This window comes from Maylandia zebra, unplaced genomic scaffold (assembly GCF_041146795.1).
Source record: "Maylandia zebra isolate NMK-2024a unplaced genomic scaffold, Mzebra_GT3a scaffold12, whole genome shotgun sequence".
Taxonomy (NCBI): domain Eukaryota; kingdom Metazoa; phylum Chordata; class Actinopteri; order Cichliformes; family Cichlidae; genus Maylandia; species Maylandia zebra.
Window position 1 is genome coordinate 332,537 of NW_027490042.1, and position 20,402 is coordinate 352,938.

Consider the following 20,402-nt stretch of genomic DNA (forward strand, 5'->3'; position numbering starts at 1 on the left):
TACTCCTATTAACCACTACCAATACAATTAACCCCACACAACTGAAATTCGTAAATTTTGACAACAATTTCAGTCATCATCAAAGTAAACTGGACCAATGAGCTTATTTCAGCTTTTGTTTTGCCTTCTGCGACAACGTGGTTGTGACGTCATATCTCCGCGACAAGAAAAGGGCTTCATGGGCACGCCATCATGTTGAAAGGTTTAAAGCTAAACTTTGTTGTTGCATAAACTCGACAGAATGGATGTAAACGAGGAATATGGCAACAGTTACGGAATAGAAGTTATTCTCGGTGAGGGCGGGAAAACAGCCCCGTGTTGTTCTCATGGTAAGTTTACTTAGAGTAAGCCAAACTGAGTTTGATGTCTTATTTTAAAGTTGCTTAGCCTTTTTATTGATATACTTAGAACAAGATTGTCTGTGATGATATTATACATGTAATCAAGCTATTTTAATATATCCTGCCTATAGTAGCTAGCAGTAATAGGGGTGTATTTCTGAAAATGAAATCTACTACATGTGTACATGTGTATATAGTACACACGCTTACAGGTGTCGTGCCAAGGAAGGCATCTCCGACAGAGTTTGTTTACCCTTCGTCTCCAGCATCCACTGGGTTGTCCAAATCACGGACAAACGGTATCTCTCATTCTTCATTTTTAGTTCACAAACACTTCTTATAATGACTAACTACTCCTGAAATTTTGGAGATGTTAGCTCTTTATACAGCAAAGTTACAGCTCCCCACGCTGGGGGAACAAATTCCGTCGTGGATATGTACCTTGGCACGACCGGTTTGGACTTTCTTTTTCAGTGATCAGTGGTTGTTGATCAATGGTCACGAGAATTTGCATAATTATGACCTTTGTTCCTTCAGTGGGCTGGTTTCAGTCATTATGCAAATGTACTGTTTAAGTCTGGGGAAACCTGCAGTCAGCTGAGACGGAAGACGTCACTTGGATGATGACGAAACGTTTCTCCCACTGAAAACGCTCCGTCCAGATGAACAGAATCAACTTTATGGGACTTTCTTTTCCCTTTAAAATTGCTTTGATTCTTTGTGCCACACATACTGCAGGGTGCAGAACAGGGCCGTGCAGAGAGGTTTAAAGGGGCGGGTGCTCAAAGTTAAAAAGGGGCACATTGAACCAGGCTGAATAACAACAACACACATTCATCAAGAATCTAATATGGGAAGGGCAGGGCTGTGTTGATCTGAGACTGTAGACATTAAAAAGTCCACAGGAGAGATGGTAGCTGATTAAACAAGTGTCATGAGATAATAACAAAATGCAAAGATTGGTGACAGCGCTTGGAACCATAAGGACACAAAAAACTGTGAGAAATAATTTAGGCTCTGCCTGTGAATCACTCTTTGCTTCTCTTCTTCCTTCCATCCCATCATTTCATATATCACTCTGCACTTGCTGTCTATCTGAGAACAAGGCACAACTTGCTATTGCAATAAACTATAATCTAATTATCCACACCTAACAACTCCAGCACTTAATCTATAATAAAATGATGACAGAAAAATGTTATAGCCCTGCCTTTAGTAGCCTCACACAGCTCCTGCTGTTTCCTCCTCATGTCCTTACCAGCCATGTCTGGACAATGTTAAAAATCCATATACATAAAACACACACATGCACACACAGTGACATTTTAGATCTTCTTCAGAATACTGTATATACTATGGGCATCACTGTGCTGATTCAGAATCCTTACATTATTATTTATTACTAGAGCTACAATAATAAAGCAATGAGGAGGGGGAAGTAATAAATATGAAATAATGTATTTATGATGATTCCATTTGTTTCACTATCCACTCTGTGCAGGGCAAAGCTTATTACATTTTTAAAACTGTAGAGATACAATAATTTCACTACTGTAAAATCCAAATTTTGTCTTATTTAAAATATAAATCTAATATAATCTGCTTCTTAATGTATGTTCTTTAAAATACAGCTTGTGTTTTTAAATATATTATAATAATTATTATGTGGACATGCATATTAGATCGTTTTTTAGTGAAATATAATCCCTCCAGAAAGGCAGGAAAAGCTCTGTAACTTACTTTAAAACTAAATATGTTTCTAAATACTTTAAAACTAAATATGTTCCCAAAAACGGTGACAGAGCTACAGACCCATGACAGCCAGGTAGCCAGCAGCTATGACCAGCACTACTTGTGCAGTTAATAAAAGGACAGGTAATGTTTGTCGCGCTGTTGCACACACAGCACGCTCGTTTGTTTCAGTTCGTCAGTTGCTACAAGACAGCTTACCAACGTGTACGTAATAAGCCAATACTCCTGGGTGCTATACACTACAGTGCACGCTGTACACCTACTTACTGGTTTTGTCGCATCAGTCTGTGTCTCTCCTACAGCTCCGGACAGCAGAGTGAAGCTGACCCCCCACCCACTTGAAACATAAAGGCAAATAGGCGGAGCGGTTAGTGCTACGTTTGTGCAGATTTGTGCAGGTAAAATTAGCGTTTGTGCTAGTCAGCTGAGACTGAAGAAGTCACTTGGATGAGTGACGAAACGTTTCTCCAACTGAAAATGTCCAGATGAACAGAATCAACCTTTTGGGATTTACTTACCTGGATGATTAAGCACGCATCAAGACGTTATTTTATTAAAAATTTTAAAATGTTAGCAGCACAAACCAGCACAAACGTTTGACATCAATTTTGTTTGATTCCATTAATATGGGGGGGCTGGTTGACCTCTAGAAATTTTTGTTAATATCTTTAAAATAATAACGGCACAAACAAAAATTTCTGCAGCACAAACCAGCACAAACGTAGCACAAACGTTTGATACCACTTTTGTTTGATTTGGGTAATGTGGGGGGGCTGGTTGACCTTTTGACCTTTACATTTTCATTAATATCTTTAAAACAGAAGCAGCACAAACGAAAATTTTAGCAGCACAAACCAGCACAAACGTAGCACAGTTGATTGACAGCCATTTTGTTTGATTTAATTAATGTGGGGGGGCTGGTTGACCTCTGATGACCTCTAGAAATTTTTATTAATATCTTTAAAATGATAGCAGCACAAACGAAAATCTTTGCAGCACAAACCAGCACAAACGTATCACAAACGTTTGATACCACTTTTGTTGGATTTGGGTAATGTGGGGGGGCTGGTTGACCTTTTCATTTTCATTAATATCTTTAAAACAGAAGCAGCACAAACGCTAATTTTACCTGCACAAATCAGCACAAACGTAGCACTAAAAAAGTAGACCATTTTGGCCCGTTTTGGAGCAGTCTGGGGGGATGGTGACCTTTGAATGACCTATAAAATAAAGTTTAATATCTCGGAAACCGTAGCAGCACAAACGCTAATTTTACCTGCACAAATCTGCACAAACGTAGCACTAACCGCTCCGCCTATTTGCCTTTATGTTTCAAGTGGGTGGGGGGTCAGCTTCACTCTGCTGCTCCGGACCGCTAAAAATGCGCGTGCTCTTTGTGAGCTCGTTCCCGGCTCGTAACCAGCGCGTTCTGCCGTCAAGGGCGATCATTGGTTAAATGTGATCATGTGACTGATGCAAGCCAGATCCTTTTATTTAGCAAAACTGTGATTAATAGTTAAATATTATTGTTGAGGGGCACAGACAGGACTCCGCACGCACACACACATAAAAAAAAAATAATAATAATTTTTTTTTTAAAAAGTTGCCTCAACAAAAGGGCACTTTGGGCACCCATCAGGAAAGGGGCGGGTGCTCAAGCCCCTCTAGCCCCCCCCCCTGCACGTGCCTGGTGCAGAAAACATTTCTCACATATTTTGGTTGCAGTCGCAGTTGTCTGCTATACATTGTTTGACCACATCTCTATGGTGCTCTCGGGCCATTTGAGTAGACTGAACTCATTGTGAGGTTCAAGAAACCAGTTTGAGATTATCCAAACTTTGTGACACGGCTCGCTATCCTGCTGGGAGCAGCCATAAGAGAATGGACAAGGTGGCAGAACTGGAGTAGGCTGTGGTGTTTAAATTATCAGCTGGTACTAGGGAGCCCAAGTGTGCCAAGAAAATAAGCTCCCACATCATAACAGCAGCAGCTCCCTGAACTGTTGATACAAAGCACATGCACCCATCACTTCATGTTACTTACACCAAATTTTGCTGTCCAAACATCGCTGTAGAATTCTTAAGTCATCAGACCAGCCAATGTTTTTCCAAATTTGTGAGACCATGCTCAAAGTTTTGTAGACTCACTTACCTGTTCTTAGCTGAAAGGAGAGGCACCTGCTGAGGTATTATGTTGTGCATTCAGACATGCTCTTTTGCATGCCACGGTCAGCTAAAAGCAGATTAACTATTCTTCTCTGGCTTCAACGCCATCAGGGAAGCGGTTTGGCACAAAGTACTGACCGTTTTCTGTAAACCCTAGAGATGGTTGTCTCAGTGGGAACACCAACTATGCTACATTCAAAGTGACTTAAATTACTTTTCTTTACGATTTTTATGCTCAGTTTGAATTTCAAAACTTTAAATACATTTAGTTACTGCCATGCTATTGGGCGATTAAATATTTCTGTTTAATGAACAGGTGAGCTGAAGACTTTAGCCCATGTTTGTGTGACCTTCCGGGGTTAGAAATGACCCATATTATTCTTCTCTGTGGAATATAACAAACTTTTAACAACTTTGTATATTTTGTCAGGTCCTACCTTGCTGTTTGAGAAGGTTTGTAAAGGAGGAGAAAAAAGTCGGAGGTTTTATGCATGTTCGGCCTGTCGAGATAGAAAAGACTGCAACTTCTTTCAGTGGGAAGATGAAAAGGTAGGCTTACTGGAAAATTCCAGAGCTCATGATAAAACGATGTAAGACATCGATCAGTTTGTTTCAATTCACTTGCGTCAAAGGTTTCAGAAGCCAGGCTGCTGGCCAGAGAAGCAGAGAGCCAGTCAACGAGGCCCCCTTTCCCCCATAAGGAGTACTGCAGCAGGTGAGATTTTATACTCATTTTGCTTATCTTAGGCTGTTTATAAAGCTTCATTTTATTTATTTAATGCTGATTTTGTATGGGATGACTTTTAGGATATTTGTATCTTGTCCTTCAGATTTCAAAAGTTTGTCTCGCTCCCTCTGGACGAGAAGAAGTTCTGTCAGGACTGTCAGATTCTGCTCCTGCCAGACGAGCACAGCCTTCACTCTGCTCACATATCCACTCCCATTACTGCAGCACAGCTGAGGAGGCCCAGTGCACTGTTGCGTCCCCTGAACAACAAGAAGAGCAACGCACAGTACCTTTTCACGGACCGCAGTGCAAACTTTCTCTTGGATACTTTAGCAGGTCTGGGATACAGGAAAATACTGTGTGTGGGCACACCCAGGTGAGACAGACACAAGTGTGACCTTTGAATGTATCAGAAAATTTGTCTCGGTTATAGTGAAGCATCTTGTCTGAACTGCCTCGATGAATCAGTTCATCTGGTGACTTAAAGCAGAAATGGAGCCATTATGTAACCTAAGGTTTCTAATTTGACTGTGACGAGCTCAACTATGATGATGGAAACACACTAACCAAGTCCTCTCTGCTAATGTACATCTTTCTGTACAACTACACTTTGTGATCTCTACACCCTTGGAAAAACACTACCTTCTGTTACATCACATTCTCAAGAAAGTGGCAATGTAGGATTTTGAAATTCATACCATAGGTGCATCTACTTAATTTTGGAGAAGTCTCTCTGTCTATTCCCACTGCAGCATGATTTTGCCTTCACCGTGGGTCACTGTAGGTATGGCATTTGACAGGTGATACATCAATTATGTGTAACTGTCATATACTGAAGGCTAAATATTTTGATTAGTCAAATCTCAGTTAAATGCTTTAAATGTTTAACGCTTACAGATGTGTTTTTCATCAGTAATGAGATTGTTGCCTTTTGGGTCAGACTGCAGGAGCTGATCAAGCTGCAAAATCTGGAGCAAAAGCTTGAGCCAATAAAGAGTCTCTTGCTGGACATTGACTTTAGGTAAGTTTGCTAATTTATGCATCAGTTGCTGCTTTCCTGTATATAATAAAGCGTTCCAGGTGTTTGCACATAGGCTATTTTGTGTATATAAAATCAAGGTGAGAATGAATTAGACTGCATTTCACTGAGTCTAACATGTTTATTCTGCAAACCCTCTTTGTGCATTTCAAAGAATGATAACTGAGCAGAACATGGTGGCATTTGAAACCGATGCTAATGTTTCATAATGAGAGAAGATTTCAGGACTGACTGAACGAATATATATGGACTGGCAGTACGTTTCATGACATTACAACCTGATCATCAAGGCCAATTCCAGCTGTCATCAGCCAGTTGAGTAGTGTAGCTTTAGTTACTATGTCTCAGTCTAAATTCTGCTATGTAGCTTTTCAAGGTACTTGTATGAAAGGTTGTGTGTTGCTTTATGGAGAAGTTACCACTATGCTTCTGTGGAGGAGGATGTGGGAATCTGAAGTTTAGCCATTCTTGAAATACTGTTGAATGACAGCCAGTTGTTGACTATATACAGATACCATTACAACTATTTGGCTACTTGAGAAATACTGGTTTTGTTTAATTGGACCTCCTTAAATTTTAATTGAATACCTCTGGGCTAGATGTTCCACATTGTTATAGTGGTGTGGTCAGACTTTTTCATGTTCTTATCATGGGCATTGAATGTCAGGGTACTTTTTAAAAAAGATTTTATCGATCTTTTCTCAGTGTGAAACCATTGTAGAAGATACATTTTTACCCCTTAATGCCTAGTGTATCATATGTGATACAAATTAAAACTCATATGTTCAAATAAATATTTCATTTTTTTTATTGCCAAAAGATTAAATAAACACTCCATAAATCTTTTAAAAAAAATTAGCAGTTATTTCATGGATCAGGCTTCAAAGGTCAAAAGCATATATACAGGCACAAATATGTACTTGTGTATATTTGAGCCGATGACCCTGGAATCAGATTTGGGGATGATTTCATCAGACTTTCTGAACTTGTGTAAATCTATAATCCTTTGTAGAACCTACAGTTCCGAGTTTTCCATTGTTCTAAGTTTTGGTCTCATGAGTGCTGTCAAGAGAATCCTTTTTTTATGCTGGCAAAGATAAACTACCAGTTGTAGTCAATTGATCAAATTATTTACAGGCCCTGTCAAGGTAAAAATAATTTCAGTGCCATCTGTTAAAAGACTTAAGTGTATATTTGAGCCTTTAGTCATTAAAGCTTTTATGCTGTACAATCGTTCTACGTAGCTCAAAGATATAGCATTCATAGCATTCATCACAATGATGAGCATATGTAAACTTCTAAGCACAACTTTATGTAGAATATGATAATGGTATCACAGAAACTTCTGGGAACAAAACTCCAAGTGGTTTGGCCAGACCTGATTGTCCGGTGGTCTCAGGAAGCGTATGGCGGGGTACAGGGGTTGAGTGAACTGGTGATGAGCTCTGTCGAACACCGGTGTCATGGCTGCTGAGAACTTTTGCAGGACAACCATGTTTTTTGCATCGTAAAATATCAGCTGGCCTTTATCATAATTAACCCACACTCCCACTTTTCTAATTGGAGTCTGCCCCACTCCTTGACATGATATGTGCCGGTTGTTGTGCCACGCGGTCAGATTGCGGTTCTGAAACTCTACGCACCATGAGTTCCTGTTTCGGCCCAGCTTGGCGCCCTTGTCATTGCCCTTTCTCTCAAGGGTGTCATAGGCTACACCCACAGCCCAGGCTGAGCAGCAGCGGACATTTACCTCCCAGTAACTCTGACCTGCTGTGATGGGAGAGGACCCCAGAGCACAGCATACCTTATCAAACTGAAGGGGATGTTCTGGAGCTGGGCAAGCAGAGCCAGAGAAGGACATGCCCCGCCCCTCTGATGTCACTCTGATCAGATTATGGCAAGACTGCCTGTCGATCATTATGGGGAAAGAATCTGAAAAGAATGAAATAATTTGTTAATGAGATTTTGATCTTTTGTTATTATCAGAGTTACTGTAAACAAATTGTAAACAAATGTATTATTACTCGTGATTGTAGCAGATGGCGCCGCATATTTGATTTGACAGGTTATTAGTGTTACAGGGTGGGGATGGGGGGAGAGGTCAAATTGCTTAGGAAGTGGGCTACTGGAGCACAGCATACATGGAAATGGACCGACAATATGGAACTGATGGAATGCTTCTAATGAGAGAAGACCAATGCATGTGGGAACTATGGATAAGTAGAAAGCCAACATCCACACTTATTAAGAAGCACCTGGTGGCTCAGTGCATTAGCATCAACAGCTCAGCAAACAGCTGATATCGGCTATTTGGATCTACTAAGTTGAGAGTTGATGGATTTGATGCCATGATCATCAATACCTATATTTTGACCTAAACACCATCCAACCATTTTTTCACACAATGACTGATTTATTTGTATATGCAGCAAATGAGTAATCTGGAGCAGACATTTACTGTAGATTGCAGGGGGGGGGGGGAAGAAAAACGTTTATTTTTTTTGGTGTTATTTTAACCAGATAAAGCATCCCTTGGTTGGCCTACTTTGTTCTGTCATGCTCCCAAAGTACACCTAACTTCACTCACTCTGCTGCTGTAAATGAGTTAGCCTGATAGCATGTAGATGTAAGCATCTTAGTACCTAAGAGTAGAGTCTTCCTCTGCAGCCTGGCCTTGAGGTTTTTGGAGATGGAGGAGAGTGTTTTTAGAAGCCTCTCGAATCTCTCTTCATTCAGCCTGATTTCCTTCTCAGACGTGTCTGGCTTCTTAAGGCTGGAGGAGTGGTGACAAAGATCAAAGTGAGGCACAGAGGTGTGATTTAGACCTGTACGGGGATGAAGCAGCAAAGGTAAAAGGTGCAGCGATTTACCTTGCAGTCTCAGAGTGACCCTTGAGATGAGACATAAGCAGAAATACTGGTTAAAATAAAAGAACACTACTTATAGCTTTGTTATTGAGCTGTATGTAAATCAGACCTGCTCGCCTTCCTTCGCTGTGGTGCTTTTACTCAACGTTCTCTGTATGCTGCTCATGCTCTTGGTGACCTGGTCGTGGTAGTTATCCCACTTCTTTAGAACCTGGTCCAGCTTGGTCCTTGTATGCCTCAGGTCCAGCTCCAGGGAGTCCAGGATCACCTGTTCATCCTGCTTCAAAATGCACCGCATGTTCTCAAAGTGCTCTCGAACCTGCTGCTTCATGACCTCTGTGGTCCTCTTCAGTAAGGAGCGTGATTAAGAGGACATGTTATTAGGGATTTATTATATATCATTGCTCTGTTTGCAGTCCTTGGACTTGGTGGTCAGAAATGTATTAGGTAATTTTTCAGTGCTGGTAGTTTTAGGTTTTTACTTACAGAGAGATCGGCCTTGCGTTTCTTCAGAGACTGGATGCGCGCCTTAGTCTTGGATGTTTCAGCCTGCAGCTCCTGGATACGTCTGGTTAACTGCTCCTGCAGACAACAGGACATTTTTTGTATCATAAATGATCTAAATGATCGGTCTTTGGCACCTGATGATTCTATGATCTATCTATCCCGTCATACTTGTTAATCAGTTCCTGCTGTTCTTTAAAGAGTTCGACACTAAACTGAGATTTATATGACAGTATTCCTTTTCTTTTTTTGGGGCTGCTGGTTGCTGAGCTCTCGAATAAAGAAAAGTTTTATAGAGAGAAAATGCACAGTGTTGCCTTGATTAGGTCACAGTCATTATGGCCTATGACCCATGCGTAGATAGTGGTAAAATCTCTAAAGTCTGTGTGTAAGAATCACAGAGTAAATACTTCATGCAGCATTGTATTCGCGCCCTGGAGTTCCCCCACCCCTGACCTACAAGATGTTAATCCACAAGCCGGGTTTATGGAGATTGGCAGCACTAGAGCGACTTATTAATATTTAGCAGCTAGTTTTAATGCTATAGCCGATTGGTGTATGTTCCAGCCAATCAAAACATCTGTACCTGAGAGGGTTGTGCGGTTTTGGCAGCCTTACGCTGTAGTTTGGGTGAACGAGAAAAAGGTTGAATAGTGCCGTCACTGCTGGCGTCCAGTGGAGTGAAGCTCAGCCCGTCTTGCAGTAGGCTGTGGATGCCTTCAGAGGGCGCTAAAAGATTAGTGTAAACGGCTGTTGACGTTCCATTACCGAGGGAGCACGACTCTCTTTCTGCCATTTCTGAGGACTGAACAAAACAATAAAAACAGATTACATTTCTACATAAGTCATTCTCTCATTTACCTTTTATTTAAAAAAGCACTTTCTTGGAATTAGCTTCTGCTGTGTATTTGTGTGTGTATAGATTAAATTAACTCGTCAGGGCTATGAAAAGTTCGAGAAAACCTGTCATTTCATGCCAAGCCTTTACCAAAAATCTATTCCAGATCAGAGTTCCAAGTCTGACCTACTGTAATAATTTAAATAAAATAATAATAATTAAATCCAATGTTTGTTTTTTTTATTCAAGTTTCAAAGAGACGAGTCTGTTCTGTTGTGTACTGTTTAATAAGGCAGCATATCTGGACTAAAGGATATTCTTTAACCATTATCAAATAATGTTGTTTTAAGAACTTCTTACCTGAGTTCGCTGCTGTTTGTTTCTGTAACGTTGTGCTAGAAGTGCAGGATGGGTATGTTCCTGGGTAACAAGCTTCAGCTTGCAGCACATAGTCAGACACCTTATCCTTCCCTGCTGTGTTGTTACCTAATGTGGTGTATACCAGTCGTCAATAGGCTCAAACTTGTTCTCTTTTTTTTTTAACCAGCGTCCGGAAGCACTGAACAGTCTGTTGCATAATAAAAAGCCAAACAAAATCTTTCTGTTTCAGGTATGCTCAGTTCTACAGTCAAGATGAGTTCTGTCATTACAACATGTTTAACCATCACTTCTTTGGTGGAGAGGTAGGAGTTGAGCTGATGTCCTGCTAGTTCAGTCAAACTTTCCATCAACAGCCGAGTTTGATAAAGCCTTCTCTCTTATCAGTCATCCAGTGCAACCCTGAAGAACTTCCTCAGAGAGTCTGACGGGGAGAAGGTGGCAATGGTAGCCGACCCTCCGTTTGGTGGTCTGGTGAAGCCCCTGGCCAACAGTTTCTCTCTGCTATCTCACACATGGAAGAAGTTGCAGAGCTCTGGTCAGCACCGCTGTGGAACTTTCAGAATTAATTGTTTCTTTTTATATTTATGACTTGTGTCTTTTTTTTAATAGGTATAAGATGCAAAAACAAAACTTTATGCTAAAATGTTATCATAATTTAAAGTTGATATGGCTAACATGTTAGCAGACACACAAAGTGGAGCAGCATTAAGATACATTTAGAAGCTCTATTGGGTGTTGGAAAGGAGGTTGGTTGAGAAGTGTAAGACTTTAAATTATACAGACTAACAGCAAAACGAGCTAAAAGAAGCAAAGACTGTAGATTTGCTTACAATCCTTTTCTCTGCAGGTTAGGGTTAAGCTAAAGTTATAGTAGCAGCAAGTCATTGCATGGCTCAAGGAAAGAGACTTTTTGTTTACTATTAGAACTATTACTTTAAATGAAGAAATCTAGTGTTTGACTGTAGCATGCATGTTGTGTTTGTGTGTGCAGACAGCAGTAATGCTAACATGCCCATGATCTGGGTCTTCCCTTATTTCTTTGAGCCTCGGATACTGGAGTGTTTCCCATCATTCAGCATGTTGGATTACCAGGTAACAGCAAGGCAGCAGTTTAGAGTCATCAGCTAATATTACTCTCTGCGTACGTATAGCTTTAGGTTTTTCTAAACTAATAACATTAAGTGATGCGCTATAATATTTACTTGCATAGACACTCATAATTTTGTCGAATGAAAAGTTCCACTGACTCGTACTCTACCCCTTATTATTTATGTTTATCAATCAAATGTGACATAGAGACAACAATTTATGCGCATTCTTAAATTGAAGTTATTTAAAATGTGTTTTTGGCTCCTGCTTCAGCTGCAGCATGCTGACTCACACATAGTTACTGTTATTAGACTACAAACCGAATCAAGGCTATGCTTTTTATCAATGCTCCACTTTCCCTAGATCCTCGAGCTTACTTTATTTATTAAATATTTCAGTGCACTTTACAGTGGAATATTATGGCCACAAAAACAAATAAAAGATTTAGAACTAGAAGTAATGAAATTTCAGTTTTAAAATTTTCAGTTTTTCTTTTGAACCAGGTGGACTATGACAACCATCCTCTGTATAAACATGGAAAGATGGGCAGAAAACAGTCTCCTGTCAGACTCTTCACTAATCTTTCACCCAGAGACATCATCCTTCCCAAAGAGGAAGGTTACAGGTTACTACATGTTCACTCAGTTAAATCCAGACGTGTTCAGAAATAATGTTGGAGATGAGAATGTCTTAAAGTATATGTGATAAAACATTTGAATAGATTGTTATTGGTTTGTGATTTGATGTTAACTAAAAGGGCTTGAGCATAGACTGACCAAAGTCATGTTTTTGGTTAACTGTGGAGAATAAAAATCATCTGTTAATTTTCTCAACTGTAAGAAAATCATCGCCATAAAAAGGGCAAAGTTATGAGCTACATTTAAAAGTGTTTAATTAAAGATATCACATTTAGCACAAAGTTAAGAAGGCAGTTTAATGGGGAAACTAATGGATGCATGAATTCATTGGTGTTATTTGTCATTAATCCCTCAGCTTCATTTTAAAAATGGGGTTGGCGTTTTTATTTTGGTATTTTCAAGACTTTCATATGTGAAGAAATGAACAGCTCATACCGCCAACTCCAGGTTTTCCTTGTGCAGTTAATAAAATGCATAAACACATGAGAGTTTTGTGAAACACAAACTGTCAGACGTCTGTCTGTCTTTTGTGTGTATTTAAGCAACTCTGCACATTTGAATTTAAAGTGTTTAATTTGTGAATGACCCTCTCGTTTTTAGATTTTGCCCTTTATGTGAGAGATATGTCTCATCCCTGAACAAACACTGTGCGAAATGCAACCTCTGCCCATCCAAGGTACGAAACTCGTGTGACTGCATTTTATTTTTAAACTGAAAAGGCACTGCATCAAGTTTCCGTTGAATCTTTGCATGTCACAACCTGTATTTTCTGTGTTTGCAGGACGGCCGAGAATGGAAGCACTGCTCAACCTGTGTGAAATGTGTGAAACCGTGTAGGTCGATTAATCACAGATGCAAACTGATGTGCAGTTACTGATTTCACGTCACACTTCCCATATATTTCTTGTGAATTTATTTAAATATCTTTCCTGTAAGCCTGGGAGCACTGCCAGTCCTGTGGCCGTTGTGCCCTGCCAGACCACCCATGTACCACCCGTGAAGGGAAGGAGGGCTGCTTTAACTGCGGAAGCCCAGAGCACAAACGTAAAGACTGCTCTGTCAAACACACACACAGGTTCAACAGGTGAGCCAGGGATCTGTTCCTGTTAAGGGATAAATCTTGTCACTCCACTCTACCCGTAAGATTTAATATTTACACGTCTTAACTTGCTCGTCTGTGTTTTACTACTCCAGACATCGGACCAAAGCCAAAGTTGGAGGAAAAAAAGGATCCCCCCAGTCCCTCCTCAGACTTAAAGCAAAGAGGAAGTCTGGTGCAGCTCGCAGAGCAAAGTTGTTGGCTGGAAAGTCTCTGTGACTTCAGTAGTCAGGCAGTACCTTCTCAGCTGTGCAATCCAAAGCAATATTTTTTTCCTTTTCAGCATGGTTTTTTTTGGCAGTGGTTTAAAGTGTTGTAACAGAATAAAACTTGAAGGGAGAGTTTGGTTTGTACTTTTCTTTAAATGCTGAACTGACAAGTAAAGCTTTCTGTGGAGGTTTCCAGGTCCACAGCTAAATTTCACATCCACATAATATGGCTTTGTATTCAAGTGTTCTCAAAATACTAGCTTATCACCTTCAGCCAGTACAGAAACAAAGAGCAGTAATCAGTCCTTTTTGATCTGTAACGCTGCAGGTTTTTCCAGGGCCAGCTAGTGTACAGTGCAACCTATAGGTGCAACTAAAGCTTTTTGCATTAATTGCCCATATAATGTAGATTGCACCTGTTTATCATTTTGACTTAGTCTAATTCAGACCAATTTCATTTACAACTTAATTTCCTACAAAATTAAGAAAGACCCCAACAATCAGACAGTCAACAAGATGCATTTAGCATGTTGGGTGATTTAAAAACTCCCTTTTAACAGGAAGAGACCAGCACCAGGCTTAGAGAGGAGCAGCTATTGGCTCAAATACACCTCCTGAAAGACGTGAAAACCCAAGAGCAGCAGCAAAATGGATAGAGAATATGCTGCAGTTCACTAAAATACGTGTCCTTGTGTTCACTATAGGAAAAATGGCTTTTCTCAAGTTTTTCAGAGCTCTGGACTTAAACCTGTAGGCTTGTTTCTGCCCTGTTATTCCCTTTTCACAAGCTCTTCCTGTGAGAGTATTCTGACATTAAAGATTTTATGGCTCAAAAAATTTCAGTGCTCTTCTGAGTATTTCAGCAATTTTGTAATTGCAGTTAAGAATGGCTTTATAATAGGTTTACAGTCCTTGGCAGGTGTCTTTGCACATTATAACCACTTTCTAAGAATGAACAGCAGGATCTTATGCATTTAATAGATCATCACTAGCATAGTTTAATTTTTCCTGTAGTTTAATTTTATAGCGTTCTACTGTTGCACCACATCTTGAGTTCATGTTTGGCCAGCTGATGGCAGCATTGTTGAGGTTTACTTAAAAATCTTTCCCACCAATCATTACATTTCTTTAAGTGTGATTTCTCCACACTGCAAGTCGGAGTACAGATATAGACATTGTTTGGGCAAGCTCTAATAGAACAGGGTATACAGCACATCCTGCCAAAATTATGCACTGAACCTGACAGTAATGGTTCTGGTGATGATGAAAAAAAGACAGGAGTCTGACACTGCTGCTTTCAGTGATGTTTACCTGGTTCAAGCAGTGAAGGCTTCCAGACCCAAGAGCACTTCCCTCTTCACGGTGGATGTAAACAGTGACTGATTTTATGCTTTTATTCTGACAGCCACCTTTGATGGAATGATCCTGTGAAGCCAAAGTGATTCTTTATGTATCTTACTGTAGACTCACTGCTGAACATAGTTGGGCTCATACGATGTAATTCCTAATCACCCAGCAATCAAGTGGCTAGTTTTGTTATTCTGTATAAAACCAGAAGTCCAGGTAGAGGGAGTCCTCAATTATATTAGTTAGAAACTGTAGGATATACTGATGATGACAGGTCAGAAAAGAAAAATAACACCGGGTACATTAAATAAAAACAGGCTTATGTTGCTGTCTAAGTGAGGAGAGTCAGATTTGGTGTCAAATGAAAGAGTGTCAAAAGTGAAAAGCTGGTATGTGCCAGGATGACTGTTTACCTTTTTTTGGCTTCTCTGTGTAAAATGCCATCACATTCGCAAAATTAACTTTATACTTGTAATTACCAGTTTTCAGTTTTCTTTGCTGACCCTGTTTTGTTTTTTTCAAAAAGTGAAAGTAATCATCAACTAGAGAAGAAAGGTGGGAAGTTAAAGCAGAAAGGGACAAAGGTCAGCGCAGGATTTAAAGCTGCTAAGCACTGCTGTGTGATTCAAATGCTAAGCAGGCAGAGAAAGACTTTTTTCTGATAGCCTTCCTCTATGAAATGTAAATTAGATGGAAAACAAGGGGGGGAATCTAAAAAAATAGAAGCTTCCCTCATCTGTTCCCATGTATTTTAAATTCACACATCAAAACAGTAGACCAGGAAGGTAATGATGCAGGTATATGATGAAGCAAAGGAGCAGGGCTGTTGTTCATAAAAATGAGCTTCACATATGCACTAAAACTTATTTCCTTCTTATATTATTTTATTAAATGATCAAATCAATTTAAACTTCATAATATAATGATATTAAACATTTTGTATCATGTCAGAGGCGAATAAACATTGCACATTGTTTCTTACAGAGAGATGCATTCTGTGATAATACCAACATTTGTGTTCAGCAGATTAGCTTAAATTGTAAACTTAATTTAAAGGGGGTGTTTTAGTTGATGAACCATAGACTGTATGAAAGAATGAATGTAGCCTCCTGGTCTGAAAAATGGAGCCAATGGAAAAGTGTCATAAACTTGCCTGCGATGTAATACCCAAAAGTTGAGCTGGATTGCTCACTTAATATGTATGTCTATATGTCTATCAGCACTATTATTCGATTTACCACACGTCACTATTCTGTAGTGGGCTATTTATCATTATTTAGTACTTTAATACTGCTTTTTGATTGCATTACGTTTTATTGAGTTTATTGAGTCATACAGCTACAATCCTAATTTCAAATACAAATAAAAATAGTAAATACATTAATCCATATTTTATTCACAATAGCACATATAAAACATATTAAATGCTTTGATTAATAATTGGCAGAGGTTCACTAATCTGCAAATTAGCAATCTGAAGACTGAATATGTCATCATCTACATGATATTATCAAAAGATTCTGAGACTCTGGAAAAATATTCATCAGTGCCTCAGGAATTGGCAGCTTGCACATCTGGAAAGGCGCTATCACTGCTGAAAGGTATATACAGGTTTTAGAACAGCATATGCTCCCATCCAATTAGAATCACCCAGCCTAACCTCACTAACTGCATTTACTGGTTATGCTAAATTGGATGTAGGTGTGTATGACTGTCAGTCTCTATGTTAGCCCAGTGACAGACTGGTGACCTGTCCAGTGTGTACCCCACCTCTTGCCCTTTGGTATCTGGGATAGGCTCCCAGATACCAGATACCTGGAAAGCCTGAATTGGCTAAGCAGTAGAAAACAGAGATCACAAGTGATCACCACAGGATGAAGCGCTGCATGTTTGATTTGGCAGAGTTTAATTACCGGATTTCCTTCAGGACACAACCCGAAGGGGATTATTTATGGCCTCAATTAAATTCAGTATATTCAGGCAAAACTAATATCTGGTGGTAAACACGAGCCAAAAGCTTCTTGAACTACTCTCCTTCATCCCAGTATACTGATATACTGGTTTGCGGAGTGGCCAAACTTTCCTGACTACACTAAATCCCTCGACAGGGTTTTTCCAGTGTGGTATTCAGCGTGCTTGAAAAATACTGAGATACTTCACATGCTCCGAGGATCAAATTTTTCCTACAGGAACAGGTATGCTGTTTGCATTGCTTCTTTTCTTGACAGATTTTTTTTTAAATGTATGGAAGTGTAGGCATTGCAAAAGAAGAAAAAGAAAAAGAAAAAAGAAAGAATTACTGTATAAAAATGGTGGGAACAAAAGGCCCGCTTAAAAATAAGCCTAAATCTGATATTTAATGCCAACCTCCTCTAAAGGACCAGTTGGCATCTGATGTAGGCTATTACAGTGCTGTGGTTAATTTACCTGCTTTTGTCTGGACTGTTCTGACATGTATTAGGTTACAGTGTGTCCAATCTTATGGGTATCCCCTCAGAAGGAATTATGTATCTAATAATAATAATAATAATAAATTTTATTTATGAGCGCCTTTCAAGTCACCCAAGGACACTTTACAATAGGATAAAACACTTAGTAAAAACAATGGCAGAATAAGAACAATAAAATAAAGCACAAGATAAAATGAACAAACAGTGGATTCACAGTGAATATGCAGATTTGAACAGATGAGTTTTGAGTTGGGATTTAAACTGGGGGAGAGAACCAATATTTCTTATTTCAGGGGGCAGAGAGTTCCACAGCCTGGGAGCAGAGCAGCTGAAAGCTCTGCTTCCCATGGTGGTGAGGCGGAAGGAAGGTACAGTAAGCTGGACAGAAGAAGAAGAACGAAGTGAACGGGCAGAACAAGTGGTGGTTAACAGGTCAGAAAGGTAAGAAGGAGCGAGGTTATGAATGGCCTTGAAGGTGAGCAGAAGAAGTTTGAAAATTATCCGGAATTTCACAGGGAGCCAGTGAAGTTCCTGAAGAACAGGGGTGATGTGCTGGTAGGAGGGGGTTCTGGTGATAATGCGAGCAGCAGAGTTCTGAACCAGTTGAAGCTTATGGAGGGATTTTTGGGGGAGACCATGCAGAAGAGAATTGCAGTAGTCAATACGGGAGGTAACAAGACTATGTACAAGAATGGACGTAGACTGGGTGGAAAGAGAAGGAAGCAATCTGTTAATGTTACGTAGATGGAAGTAGGCAGAACGGGTGAGGTTATTGATGTGTGATTTATAAGAAAGTGTACTGTCTAGGATGACACCAAGGCTCTTAACCTGAGGAGAAGGGAAAACTGTGGAGTTATCGATGGTAAGTGAGAAATGGTTTGCCTTCAAAAGGTTGGATTTGGTGCCAATAAGGAGGATCTCAGTTTTATCCTCATTGAGCTTTAGAAAATTAGAGGTAAACCAGGATTTTAACTCGGATAGACATTCTGTAAGGGAAGAAGGTGGGAGGGAGGAATCAGGTTTGCAAGAGAGATATAACTGGGTGTCATCAGCAAAACAGTGAAACTGAAGATCAAATTTGCGGAAGATGGTACCTAGAGGGAGGATGTATATTATAAAGAGAAGAGGGCCTAAAACTGAGCCTTGGGGTACACCAGAGGTGACGGGGAATAGGCGAGAGCGGAATGATCTTAGTTGAATAAACTGGGAACGGTCGAGGAGATATGATTGAAACCAGGCGAGGGGTGTGTCAGAGATGCCGAGAGAGGAAAGTCTGCTTAGAAGGACAGAGTGAGAAATGGTGTCAAAGGCAGAGCTCAGATCTAAAAGGACGAGAATGGTGAGAAGACCAGAGTCAGCTCCGATTAAGAGATCGTTAGTGACTTTAAGTAGAGCAGTTTCGGTACTGTGACATGAGCGAAAACCAGATTGAAATCTCTCATAGATGTTATTATTAACCAGGTGTAAATGAAGTTGAGCTATCTGTAGTATTGCATTTAGTACATATTAGCATTCTGTTTTTAGATTAACCTACATTATTGGTAGTGAGCTCAAAGGTGCTTTAGGAATGGCTCACCGATTAACCAGCTGACAGCTCTGGCAGGATCAATGCTGCACATCCACATGGATGCCCAGCCAATAAAGTTAGGCCACTATTCACTCCACAGTTTCACTATACCCCATATGGCCAGCCATCGGGTGGTAATGAGCCACCAACAACTGGGTGTTTTCCAGCTACCCTCACCTACCTACTCTAGCTTTGAAGTCCAATTATTGGAGATGACTGCATCCACGACCACACTCTGCGTGGTGGTTTATCGACCGCCTAAATATAGCAAATATTTTATCACGGACTTTGCTGATCTCCTAGGCTCCGTTCTTTTTAAGTATGGTTGTGTTCTCATTGTCGGTGATTTTAACATACACACTTGCTGTAAGGATGACTCATTTGCTAAAGACTTCCTTGCCTTAACGGACTCTTTTAACCTGGCTCAGTGGGTTAATGACCCAACACATGTTAAAGGACATACTTTGGACTTGGTTTTCTCATATGGTCTGGACATTTGTATCAAGGATATAAGTGACGCTGGGATCTCGGATCATTTCCCAGTTATATTTGATACTGGCTTATGCACTAATGAACTACATCCTGCGGCTCCCCTTCGCCCGCTACGTGTAATTAATGCTGAAGCGATGTCAAACTTCTCTATGTCTTTCTTGGATTCTGCATCTGTCACTCTCGACTGTTGTTCTTTTCACTCGGTTGATGACTGTGCTAATTCCTTCCTATCGCTGATTTCTTCAATCCTTGATACTGTTGCCCCCATTAAGATGAAGCACCCTAGAACCTACTCTCAGTGTTGGCTTAATGACACTACGCGCGCCTTACGTCGCGTGTGTCGGCGCGCTGAGAGAAGGTGGAAAAAAGATAAACTTCAGGTTTCCCATGACATGCTACGGACTAGCCGCTTAAAATTCCAAAGTGCTGCTAAAACGGCCAAAGCGTCCATCTTGTCCAAAATCATCCTGGACAATGACCATAACCCCCATACCTTATTTAAAATTTTTAACTCTGTGGTTAACCCTTCTCCGGACATGCCTTTAATTCATTCTCAGGGTCTTTGTGAGCGATTTCAAACTCACTTTTTAAAAAAGGTCTCATCTCTTAAGTCCTCCCTTCCCCCTGCTTTATATCCTCTCCCCATTCCTGAGTGCATTTCAACTTTCCACCAGTTTGAGCCTGTGTCACTTTTGACTCTTAAGCGGCTAGTTGCTCAAATGAATAACACCAATACTGTGCTTGACATTCTTCCATCTTGTTTAGCTAAGGACTGTTTTGATGTAATCGGACCTAGTATCCTATTTCTTATGAACTTTTCCTTGCTCTCAGGCTGTGTTCCTTTGTCCTTTAAGCATGCTGTAGTCCACCCGATTCTTAAAAAAAGAAATTCTGACT

The 20,402-nt window shown here is 40.1% G+C and overlaps 2 protein-coding genes across 2 annotated transcripts; one reads left to right on the forward strand and one right to left on the reverse strand.

Moving 5' to 3' along the window:
* Nucleotides 1–145: 145 nt before the first annotated feature.
* On the forward strand, nt 146–13,781 carry zcchc4 (zinc finger, CCHC domain containing 4). The gene is made up of 13 exons (XM_004575000.5): nt 146–329; nt 4,689–4,807; nt 4,891–4,973; nt 5,089–5,361; nt 5,926–6,006; nt 10,844–10,916; nt 10,999–11,149; nt 11,606–11,706; nt 12,207–12,328; nt 12,942–13,017; nt 13,123–13,174; nt 13,278–13,425; nt 13,536–13,781. Exons 1-13 carry the CDS (start codon nt 242–244, stop codon nt 13,657–13,659), a joined length of 1,491 nt encoding a protein of 496 aa, XP_004575057.2. The 5' UTR covers nt 146–241; the 3' UTR covers nt 13,660–13,781.
* si:dkey-219e21.4 (E3 ubiquitin-protein ligase TRIM62) lies at nt 6,139–10,708 on the reverse strand. Its single transcript, XM_004574999.3, has 7 exons — nt 10,594–10,708; nt 9,982–10,200; nt 9,378–9,473; nt 9,001–9,237; nt 8,895–8,914; nt 8,667–8,797; nt 6,139–7,956 (listed from the first exon to the last, which is right to left on the reverse strand). The coding sequence occupies exons 1-7, from the start codon at nt 10,681–10,683 to the stop codon at nt 7,358–7,360; spliced, it is 1,392 nt and encodes a 463-aa protein (XP_004575056.2). The 5' UTR covers nt 10,684–10,708; the 3' UTR covers nt 6,139–7,357.
* Nucleotides 13,782–20,402: the final 6,621 nt, after the last annotated feature.